The 12065-nt window shown below is 45.9% G+C and overlaps 1 protein-coding gene across 11 annotated transcripts in view; it reads right to left on the bottom strand.

Moving 5' to 3' along the window:
- The window catches only part of CPPED1 (calcineurin like phosphoesterase domain containing 1), a 100784-nt gene that overhangs the window by 78452 nt on the left and 10267 nt on the right, over positions 1–12065 (bottom strand). For 4 of the 11 annotated variants that reach the window (XM_042921596.1, XM_042921599.1, XM_042921597.1 and 1 more), the window contains exons 1-2: positions 8862–9034; positions 3531–3744 (exon numbers count right to left, since the gene is read on the bottom strand). In XM_042921596.1, coding sequence (XP_042777530.1) covers positions 3531–3744; positions 8862–9002 — 355 coding nt within the window. In that variant the 5' untranslated portion in view covers positions 9003–9034. Of the gene's footprint in view, positions 1–3530; positions 3750–8861; positions 9050–12065 lie in introns of those variants that run through there. The other 7 variants (XM_042921590.1, XM_042921591.1, XM_042921600.1 and 4 more) reach the window with 5 other exon arrangements.

Genomic DNA, 12065 nt, shown 5'->3' with positions numbered 1-12065 from the left:
GGGTCAGAGCCTCCACATCAGGGGGACCAAACAAAGTACCCTGGGCTTCAGTGTGATGGATTGAAAATCAGTGGTCTCAAGAGCACAAATGTCCATTTGCTATTGATAATGCGTTTACCACTGAGAAGCTTCATAAAATAAGAAAATACCAAGGTAACCAAAAAGACATCTGCAGAGTGAAAACATGTCTTTCAAAACTACCTGGACTTTGTCCTGCATTTCTTAGGCCTTCCCTGCAGGCCCTGGCACCATCCCTCCTTTTGCACTTCCTTTATCAGACTCTACGCTCCACAGAAGGGCTGCTCGCTCATCTCCAACCATTATACCCACAGCATCTGGCACTGTAACTGGCACTCAGTGTGTACACGCTGAGTATGTGTAGGTGAACAAATATTATGACGAATATTTATTTTTTTAACGTTTATTCATTTTTGAGAGACAGAGAGAGACAGAGCATGAGCGGGGGAGGGGTAGAGAGAGAGGGAGACACAGAATCCGAAACAGGCTCCAGGCTCCAGGCTCCGAGCTATCAGCACAGAGCCCGACACGGGGTTCGAACCCATGAACTGTGAGATTATGACCTGAGCAGAAGTCTGACGCTTAACCGACTGAGCCACTCAGATGCCCCATGATGAATATTTATAATGGAAAAGTGCATTATGACTTTCATTAGAACAAGCATTATTCATAAAGTTCTTTTGCTCCAGTTTGAACTTAAAACTACTTGGCCCAAGATATTATTTATGGTAGAATTAAAAGTATGCTTTCTGATTTTATTTGCCTATTAATATATGCATCTGATAATTAACAATGTGCTAAGCAGTCAAAGCAAATAATTACTTTTCTAGTGTCTGCCCCTGCATATGAGCTAAATGAGGAGGAAGCCACTAATTGCATATTAAAAAATGGTAACTAGCTTTAAAACGTTCCGCTTAATCTCAGACCACAATATTCAAAACAGTTACAGTCCCTCCACTGGCTCAGTTACAAGCATCCAAAACAGTCCAACTCTTCAGAACAGATACAAATTCTGCTCGGGTCACACTGCATATAAAATATGTGCTCAAAAGATTGCCAGTTCACGTTTACAAGGTCTTCCGACCAACGGGAAAAGTTGAGCATAAAAACCGTATCTTTTAATTTACTATGCTCAGTATATTTCATTGAAGCAGCAATGAGATTGCACGGAGAGCTTTTATTTTAAATCTTATTTTGAAATATGACTGAACACATTAATGTAATTCGGAACAAGTTGGTAAACATCTACGAAAACATGCTATATAATTCTAGTGAGTCCTGTAACATTTCTGTTTGCAAAGAAAAGAAATCACTGCACATAAAAACAGTAGATTTGGAATCTGACCTTCAACTGTCCAGGAAAAGCAGAACTTTGCTCACTAGATGGTCCAGAATGAGAGATCTAGCTGATGCTACAGTGCGCACGGGCCAAATGATGCCAAAGCACCCAGCTAACACCAAATCAGACAATCGGGAAGCATCATTAATCTGGTCAACTGGAATATTACCCTGATTTTACCTTGTCAACCAAGACTCTGGGTCCTACTCTGATTTCTAACTCCTTTAGAGACTGGGGCATCCTGTGGTCACCAAGGGTGACCGAGTGTGAATGTGCTTCTGCTCCAAGCTGCTGAGATGTCCACCCCCTGCACCTGCCCCCATGTGGTGAAGCCCTACAAGGTCGAGGTTTTGAATGCTTATTGCACTGATGGGCTCAGAAACGGAGACCCAGAGAAGGTAAGGGGACTGGTCCAAGTTTACCCAGCACATCAGTGGCAGGTGTGGAGCTGGCATCCACCCTAGTTCAGGTCTCTATCCACTGCCTTACTCTCCTTCTTTCCCACCTTGCCGCCTCTGTATAAGCCCAATAGCAGGACAGGCTGATTCTCCGGGGATGACCGCCCTTGGGTTCCATCCAATGACATGGGCATGTCCACATTCATGAGTTTGCATAAAATATGTGTAAACAGAGAATGAGGGGAGTTCTGAGGGTTCCTCCTGCTCATTTCACTCACTGGACTTGGGGAGAGGGATTCCGGGCAGCCCTTTTTCCATCCTCACATCTTTACTTTGGGATTGTTCTCGATAGGTTGGCTGCTAGACAAGGGAAGCTTGAAAAATGAATGCAACCCAGCCAATTGTAGAGTGCCTCAGCTTGTAAAGGCCCTGGAAATCACATCAGGACCCAGAGTCCTGGTTTACAAGATGGCATTAGCCAAAGCAAACGTGTGGCCACTGCAGTGTTTTCTGCAATGGTCTTCAAGCCACTGCTGCTCCAAAAGCAGAGACCGCTGTTCCACTAACAGTGGACATGGGAGTCCACGCTACCTCTCTGATGGGCAGGTGGAGGTTCCACCTGCTTGTACTTGCTCACTGGACTTTATTCTTGCCTGGGAGAGAAGGTATCAGAAGGAGAAACAAAACGCAAGAGACTTCTAGAAGGCACCTGTTGTTTCTTACATTTGATCTCACTTTTCTTGTGCGGAACGATCCTGCTCTTCAGACCACACTGCTGCAGTGGAAATGAGCCCATACCCTGGTTTCAAGGGGCCAGAAGAGCAGGATGAAAGATGAGTGCCGGTCTGGGACTTTGGACCACCAAGAATGAGGCATTTTCTTTCTCTTATGGTTTCTGGTAGGAGCTCCCAGGGACCACTACCTAAAGACAGCCTGCCTAAAAATGAAATCAACCCAGAGGAAAGCAGGGCTGAGCAACAGAAACCAAGTCCTGATCACAAACTCTAAGCTTCTGGATCCAGCCATACCTGAAGCCCAGGGAGGCCCCTGGACTTCACAGTCCCATAAAGGAACACACATGTTTAAAAACATAGGGGCACTGCCGGGGTGGCTCAGTCGGTTAAGCCTCTGATTTCAGCTCAGGTCACGATCTCACAGTTTGTGGGTTCGAGTCCCATGTCGGGCTCTGTGTTGACAGCGTGGAGCCTGGAGCCTGCTTCGGATTCTGTGTCTCCCACTGTCTGTGTCCCTGTCCCACTTCTGCTTGCTCTCTCTCAAAAAAAAAAATTAAAACATAAAAAAAGTTTTAATAAAAAATATAATAATAATAATAATAATAGTAATAATCCAGTTTATGTTAGATTTCTGTCACTTGCAAATGAAAAAGCACTAACAAATACAGGAGAAATTAAAGTGTCAGAAGAGGAGAAACAAGAGAAGAAGGTTACATTTATGGACATGGTATCTGGAAGCAGTTCAAGTTTGTCCCCTGGAAATAAAGGTGACACATGGGAATCTGTTCCATTTTTCATAGTAAGCTCAGATCATCAGAACTGTAGCTCTGCCTAATTACGGCGATCGATCTCGCCAAATTCTAAATATAAAATGAGCGTGCATTTTCTGATGTTCAAGGAGACTCCCTCCAATAGCCATGGAGGGAAGGAGTGGGTCATTCCCGAATAAAGACGTCTCTTCAAGAGAAATCTGTTCCTTTGCCCAAATGCACTCAGGACCAGAGGAAGCAGAGGAGGCCCCAGGCCCCGTGCAAGTCTTACCTGGCATGGCATGGATGAGGTCCCCGCAGAGAACAAAGAATCTGGGTCTGGGCTTCAACTTGTTGACGGCCTGAACAGCTTGCTCAGTTAGACGGATCTCCTGCCCCCACTCATCACCGCCGCTGTCACAGTTCCCGGTGGACCAGGCCTTCATGAGCCCGAACTGTGGGTCTGCGCCTTGGATGAAGTAGAATGGGCCTTTCCATTCCCTTTCCTTTTCTTGTAAAAACGAAGGGGGCGGGGGAAGGAGAGGGAAGAAATATTATAAAATCTGTCAGGGAAAGCATCCAGGTTATCATGCAAGTGGATACAATATTTTTCTTAAATTAAGTAGGTCATTTTAATAAGCTGCTGTTCAAACATACCATTTTCCTGTCATAGTCTAGAGGATTTTGATTTATACTAATTATGCCTGAGACCTGGTGATTCCCAAAGGCCAGGAAAAACCACGTGGGCAGCAACAGCCACCCAGCCAAGCTGTTTGTTTAAAACCAGCCGGCCAAGATGGAGCACAGAGGCACAACAGCATGCCGTATAGAGGATATTAACGTTCAATAATAGTTTTTTAATTAGAATTAAAAATACCAGAAATTGAAAGCTGCCAGAAGTATTATATTTAAATTACTAGGTGAAGTGCTTGCAAATCTTTTATGCCAGGCTTAATGGCACAATTTGCACTGTTTCGGGGGATGTGACAGAATTTTAATTATAAAACTTGGAGCTTGGAAGCTCTGGCGATCTGGCAGGAGATGCAGTGCCAGAAATGAAATCTCGAAATGAGTTAGTCAACGAGAAAAAAAGAAAAAAAAAATCGATGCTAACATTTCAAAGGCAGCACGATGCGGGCTTAAACGAGGTGTGAGGCTGGGGGGTGGGGGGGAAGCAGGGAGAAAGGAAGGAAGAGGGGATTCTTCATGTTCTTGGAAAGGGTGCTACGTCACCTGCACCAAAAGGATTAGGCTTGCCCTTCCTGCTGGTTCTGCTGATCCCGAGCTTCGTGGGCCACAGGTGCCCACCCTTATCAGACCAAAGAACTGCACTGGGCACCTGGTTTTGCGGAGCAGGAAGGGCCATTAGTGGGCATGGAATCCCTGTGGGTGTCCAGCTTTTCTTTTTCCTGGTGACAGCACCCTTTCCGCCCTTTCTTCGAACCAAACCTTACACGGTAGACCAGTGTTGAAAACCAGAGCTCCTGAGCCTGAGCTGGGTCCGAGCGCAGAGCAGCGTGAAGAGCCCCAATCTGCAGCCCCTGTTTTTATCCTCTGAGGAGGCTGCGGCCCAGAGACGTGCCACAGCTTGCCTAACAGCCACTAGCGATCCGTGGCAGGGACAAAACGACCCCACCACCTTCAGACTGTTTTCTTCTTTTTAACAAATTAGTGTATCTGGCATGTGAACTGAGTAAGTGGCATTTCCTGTGGAAGCCATGAAGATATTACAACTTCCAAAAAATTCCTTAGAGCCAGTTCACATCTGTGGGTTCGGCACATTCATTTATTCGGTAAGTGTTCACCGAGAGTCAACTGTTCGCCAGGCCCCACACGTGGTGGCGACAATACACGTCTGGACCCAGACAGCCGAGCCCCCTGCTCTCCCGGGGCTCAGTCCACACAAAGACGACGGACAAAGAAGTGAGCAGGGAAGGGAGCCAGAATGCCAGGACTAGGAAGGTGGCGTGAGAAGCAATGGCTAATTCCAACTGGGCACACAGGGAAGGCCTCTCTCTAACATGCCACACCCGGGCTGAGATCTCAGTGGCAAAGCGCCAGTCCAACCTTTCCGAATTCCGCAGCCACCCTCCAGCCCACCTCACTGGCCTGCTGTCATCATAGAGTAGACCTCCGGCGTTAGGCCACCCTTCCTCTTCAATTTCTTTACCAGAACTTAAAGATGCAAGCGTGCGAACTGCCCGCACTTACTTATAGAACAAACTGTGTGTGCAAAGTCACCCCACGAGTTCCGGACCTACAGCTCGGGTGGTTAACTGCTCGAGCAAGTCACAACCAACTTGAACTCCATCTGAACAAGGGCTGCATGAAGCCCTGGGGCATGCATCTCATTGCTAAGGACGGCTATCTGGCACTACAGCTGATGTGAACTTGTATTTATTGAGCCCTTACTACGTGCGGCAGAAAGACTCCAAGAAGGTCCCAAAGATCCCTGCGTTGTGACAGTCACGTCCCTGTGCAATCCCCTCGACTGTGACTTTGTTCTAATAAGCAGAACACAGTGATGGGATGTCCCTTCAGGGATTAGGTGATACCAAGATAGGGAAACAATCTAAATGTACCTCAATGGACGGACGGATAAATAAAATGTGGTATATATGTACGATGTGCTATTGTTCAGTCTTAAAAAAGAAGGAAATCCTGCCACTTGAAATAATATGGATGGACCTAGAGGGCATTATGCTAGCTGATATAAGTCAGCCAAAGAAAGACAAATACGGTCTGATCTCACTCATATGTGGCTTCTAATATAAACTCATAGAAGCAGAGAGTAGAATGGTGGACGCCAGGGGCTGAGGGTTAGGGGAAATGGGGGAGGTGATGGCCAAAGGGTACAAAGTTCTAGTTCGACAAGATAAAGAAGTTTTGTAGACATACTGCACAGCATCATGCCCTCAGCTAATAATACTGTACTATATACTTAAAATTTCCTACAAAGGTAGAATCTATGTGAAGTACTCTTAGCATACACACAAGTAATTAATAATAATAATAATAATAATAATAAAGGTAATAAAGCGGTTAAAGGTAATAAAAGGTAATAAAGGTAATAATAATAAAGGTAATAATAATAATAATAATAATAATAATAAAGATTATACAGGTTTTGGGAGGAGATGAGTATGTTTATGACCTTGATAGTAGTGATGGTTCCACAGATGTGTACTTATCCCCAAACTCTTGGGGACTGTTGTACACATTAAACATATACAGCTTTTTACAGGTCAACCATGCCTCAACAAAAATGGCTAAAAAGAGAGAGAGAGAGGGAGAGAGTGAGGGAGGGAGGGACAGAGAGAGGGAGGGAGAGACAGAGGGAGGGAGGCAGAGAGAGAAGGGGAGACAGAGGGAGGGAGAGAGAGGGAGGGAGGCAGAGAGAGAAGAGGAGAGAGAGAGAGGGAGGGAGAGAGAGGGAGGGAGGGAGGGAGGGAGGGAGTAGGCTAGAAAAAGACCATGACTTCCATCTTGCTCATTCTCTCTCGCTCTCTCTCAGAGCTCTCGCCCTGCATGAAAAAGGCGGTCACACAGTGACTCGCCCTATGGAGAAGCCAACATAGTAAGGAACTGAGGCAACAGCCCATGGAGAACAGAGGCCCCCCATGCAACAACCCAAAGGAGTGGAATCCTGCGAATAAGCAAGTGAGTGAACTGGGAAAAAGGGATTCTCCCTTAGTCGGGCCGTCAGATGAGACCACAGCCCCAGCTGACACCATGCGTGAACGCTGGGGGAGACCCTGCTGCAGATGGATCCATTCGGCCGGGCAGTGCTCCGATTCCACATGGAAACTGTGAGAGGACAATGAAAATTTGTGGTTTCAAGCTGCCAAGTTTCAGGGACATCTGCTACAAAGTAGTAATAGATCCTGAGGGATCAGGCATTAAAGACACAGAGTCAGCAAGACTTGTCTTCAAGAGGTGAAGGCTGGGGTCATGAAAAAAAAATGAGATTCCCATTTGTGTTTTAAAGTTAATTATTAGCATCAATCATTTATTTTCCTTGAAGAATAACCTTTTCACACCGAATGCTTTTAGCTACATTCCTGTTTCTGAGGCAGACTGCAGAGTTGTTTAAACTGGACAGATGAATCAGAACCAGATCAGGGAGGGGATCGTCACCCCAAGGCTGGTGCATAAACCAATATTCTGTAACCAACAGAATTTATAAACAGTTTTCTACAGCAAATGTCTTAACAAATATAGTTTCCTACAACAAAACAGTCATCATCTCAAAGGTCCTTGGAGATATTAGAACAAATCTTCCATTATTATTTGTTTATTTAGCAAAATCTTAGACTCTCAACTTTATGATGACAAGGTACAAAATAAATAGATCTGACCTGAAATGATGACAGCTCACTATGTAACAAGGTATAAATTTATAGCTCCCCCATCCCTCACCAGGGACAGGTTTTTATTACAAATCTGAATGCTTAACAACACTTGCCTTAAATGATGTGGCCGAAGTCCACAGTCACACCCAGGGGTGGGCACAGGTATCAGGTGACATCTACAAGAGCCAGAGAGAGCTTGCCACACCATCCCCTGCGGGGCAGAGGTCTGGCCCTGGCACAGTCCAGCTTCTCTCTTTAGACTCCCCGAAAACACTGTTCTGGCAGTTCGAGCCACAGAAGGTCAGATGTACTGAAATGCCTGATAGCCCCCCATGCCCCGAGAGGAGCACAAGTGCCGGAAGTGGAGGCTGAGGGAGAGAGAGAAGGTGCATATGACAGGAGAGCTCCATGAAGCATGCCACACTGGGCGTGAAAGGCAGGGCTGGGCCTACACCTCAGCATCAGCACCTGTGAACCTGCTGGAAAGACAGCCTCTCAAGCCCATCCCAGGCCTACTGACTACTGAGGCAGAGTGCATTTTAACAAATCTTCACGTGATCTGTATACAAATCCAACTTTGAGAAGCACTGACCTGTAACTAATAGGTTGAACTGCCTAAATGTGTTTGATCAGAAACAGGTGCAAAGTGATTTTTGTTTCCCTCTACTGAAATAATGGCTTGGGGGAATTATTATTGTTTTTGCATATTTTGCAATTCATTTTTAGGTCCCTGTCTGTGTCCAGCTCAGGTAATTTCCAAAATCGATAAAAGAATGCAGTCAGGGACCCTAATTGGGGAGTATGATAAGGCCAAGGTCAAATTTTGAGTATTTGTAGAATGAATGCATTAAAGAATAAAGCGACTTGATTAAACTAAGACCTCATACTTGACCTAGGTGGTACCAAACAAGACTATAATCTTCAGAAACATCTGACACAACCTTCTAGTAATGTCTATAGGGTACTTACTGTTAGTACATCATAAAACATGTATGTATTTAACTAAAACACCTGAATATAAATAAGAATGTCCATGGGAAACTGAATTTTTTCAATGTTAATTTGTGTAACAAATTCGAAAAGCTGGTGTAGAAGCTGATGCTATTGTAACAAATGAGCACAGATGTAGTAGTCTGAAACCACACATTCATTATCTCAGTTTCTGTGGGTTGGGGTTCTAAGGCGGGGCTTAGCTGGGTCCTCTGCTCAGGGTCTCTCACAAGCTGCAATTATAGTGTCAGCCAGCAGGGAGGTCTCATGGGGAGACTCACACGGGGCAGGATCTGCTTCCAAGTGCACTTATGGGGCTGTCGACTAGATTCCTTGCTGGCTGTGGACCAGAAGCTACCCTCGGTTCCCTGCCAGGTGGGCCTCTCCAAGCTGGCAGCTGGTAACATGGAAACTTGTTTCATAAAGCCAGCAAGGGAGAGGGTCTGCCAGCAAAGGAAGTTATGTAACCTGGTGATGGAAGCGATATTCCATCACTCTGCTGTGTTCTATTCATTATGATCAAGTTGCTAGGCCAGCCCACACTCAAGGACAGGGGATCACAGAGGCCACGAATACTAGCAGGTGGGGATCATTGGGACCATCTGAGAGTCTGTCTGCCACGGACGGTGATACTGTACAGGGCCTAGCCTCCCATGACCACACGTTTACATCTGACCCTCCTGCACTGAGCTGTGTGAGCCCATTTACTGGAGTCCATCCCCGGGAGGCTGAAGGCTTACCTTATAGAAGCCATCCTTTGCCCACTAAAGTACCGGGAATTTTCAGCGTGGGAAGGACTTGCAGAATTACCAACCCCCTCATTTAACCAACAGGGGATACTGAGGCCTGGCTAGGAGTCTCAGTCATGGTTCAAGTTCAAGACCACACGCTTAATGAGCAGCAGCTTCTATTATCCAGGATCTCAGTGCTGTGGGGCTGGCTTGGAGAGGACAGAGCCAAAAAGGAGATGGAATGTGTCCTGGGCTGCTGCAAGCTGTCCACCTCCATAAAGACATTTTTATCTCCAAAAAGTTTCCTTTGAATGGAACATCTTGGTAAATAAGAAAACTGTACACAGAGATGATGCTGGCAGGCTTTTCCCCAGTAGGCCGTGGTGCTCACAGTTCCTGCCAGCAGCAGAGGGCTGATTCAGGGTACAGGCTAGAGCCCGGAACATCCATCTTCTATGGGATGCTAATTGGTGATTTTCTCCAGAGATGACAAACCCCGGGTCTCTGGATGCGGTCTGGCTAGCACATGTGTTTTGTTTGGCCCACGTAGTAGTTATAAAATTCTGAATGTGTCGCCAACATTTTAAATTCAAGAGTTTCCGATAGATACCTGTTTTTCTGGATTCTCTTGGGAAATGTGGCCAAAGCAGGCCCAAGTGGCGTATGCTGACTGGCTGGGTGGAGCAGCAGTTGCCCATCAAAGGGGGTGTGTGCTCTGGAATTCACCATGGGCCACACTCAGTCCACACTTGGCCTGTATCTAGGGTAACTCTTCCATTTTGCTCAGAGGTACGGATGAGGAGACTCAGCAAGGTCAAGGTTAGGTAACTTAATCAAGCTCTAAGGAGGGCTGAGAGGCAGAACCGGGCCTATAGGGCCACAGAACCCTGACCTCGGGGCAGGTGGTCACACAGGTGAGATTATAGAGAAGACCTATGTAGCCAGAAGTGCCAAGGTCTGTCCAAACGATATGCCAGAAAAAAACAAGCTCTGAGTTACCATAATAAATAGGACCAGAGCCTAAACCAAATTAATTTTAAAATTTAGTTTTTAAAAATCTAAATTAATTTTTATTTTATATATACATATATTTTTAATGTTTACTTATTTTTGAGAGACAGAGAGAGAGCGCACAAGCAGGGAGGGGCAGAGAGAGAGGGAGAGAGAGAATCTGAAGCAGGCTCCAGGCTCTGAGCTGTCAGCACAGAGCTCAACGTGGGATTTGAACGCACAAACTGCGAGATCATGACCTGAGCTGAAGTCGGACACTTAACCGACTAAGCCGCCTAGGCGCCCCAAAAACATAAACTAATTTAAAAACACCTTCGTAAAGGAAAAATTGGCCTTAGGGAGTAATGTGCTTCAGCCGTTGTATACAAAGTATCAAGATTTGGCCACTTCCATGGGGGCGCCTGGGTGGCTCAGTGGGTTAAGCGTCTGACTTCAGCTCAGTTCATGATCTCACAGTCTGTGAGTTTGAGCCCCACATTGGTCTCTGTGCTGACAGCTCAGACCCTGGAGCCTGCCTCAGATTCTGTGTCTCCCTCTCTCTCTGCCCCTCCCCTGCTCACGCTCTGTCTCTCTCTGTCTCAAAAATAAATAAAAACATTAAAAAAAAAAAAAAAAGATTTGACCACTTCCTGATTTCTGCTAATTGATAGAGACTGTCACAGAAAACCGCCTTTCAACACTGAGGAATAAAAAGACAGTGGATTTGGGTGGTATTAAACTATAGACAGTAGAAGCCAGGGACTCTTCTCGAAGCATTACTGGGTGCAAAGCAACTGCACACATCGTAGAATCTTAAAGACCTTTAAAAACCCACACGATGCCTTACCCCTAATCCTTCCTCTGAGACTGTTTACACACCAGTATCCCACCAGAAAGGTACTCAGTCTGCAAATGCTCTTTGCAGTTGGCACTTTTAACACCAGGAACTAAATGTCATCTTGGGTTTGTCTCTGCCAATACGTTTCCGTTTCCCTGTCCCTCATTTTTACTATACCTTTCAGGCATATTTGTCAGCTGTTAATGAAAGCTGACTTTTTAACATACACCAAGAATTAGAAACTGCATTGATCCGTTCACCATTACCGGTTAATCAATGACTAACTGTAATAAATGCATCCCAAAAGCAAATGAATCACTATTTTCATCACCCTACCAGGAAAAGGCCTACACGAGGTGGTCATGCCGTTAATTAATAACCCAACACTGTAACAATCTGTGCTCTCCTGAGGTGCTACACCTGTTACTTCACAGGCAACTTAATTTTCATCAAGTGAAGTCTCATTTTCTAAATCTCGTTTGCTTTTTGGGAGATCCTGGTTAAGAAGTCTGATGATTGTGACACCACATCGCTACACTCTAAGACTATTTAAAAGTCTGATGTCTGGGCTCCTGTTAACTTCTCGGACTCAGTATCATACACGAACTGGGCCCAGAGGGGCCACATTTCTCCATTTGACGAGAAAGCCATAGAACTCGCCAAAAGAGTGAGTAGAAAGTAGTATGTCTGCTTTCCTGGATACGTCCAAGCTTCCGGCTCGTGCCATGAGCACCTTACAGCACTCCCACAAGCAAATTCATCACCTTCCCTTCAAGACTGGCCTCTTACCCTGATGGCCCCGAGTTTGCCACCATGGTCCCCAGTCCACCTATCTAAAGATGAGACGGTCGGGTGTTACTGGGCCCTTGCAGCTGCCGGGTGGATGCACCCACATCTGCAGCGCTCCGCAGCACGTCCTTGACCTC

Source organism: Panthera leo, chromosome E3 (assembly GCF_018350215.1).
Source record: "Panthera leo isolate Ple1 chromosome E3, P.leo_Ple1_pat1.1, whole genome shotgun sequence".
NCBI lineage: Eukaryota > Metazoa > Chordata > Mammalia > Carnivora > Felidae > Panthera > Panthera leo.
Note: the sequence above shows the minus strand (reverse complement) of the source record. Positions and strands in the feature narration are given on the sequence as shown.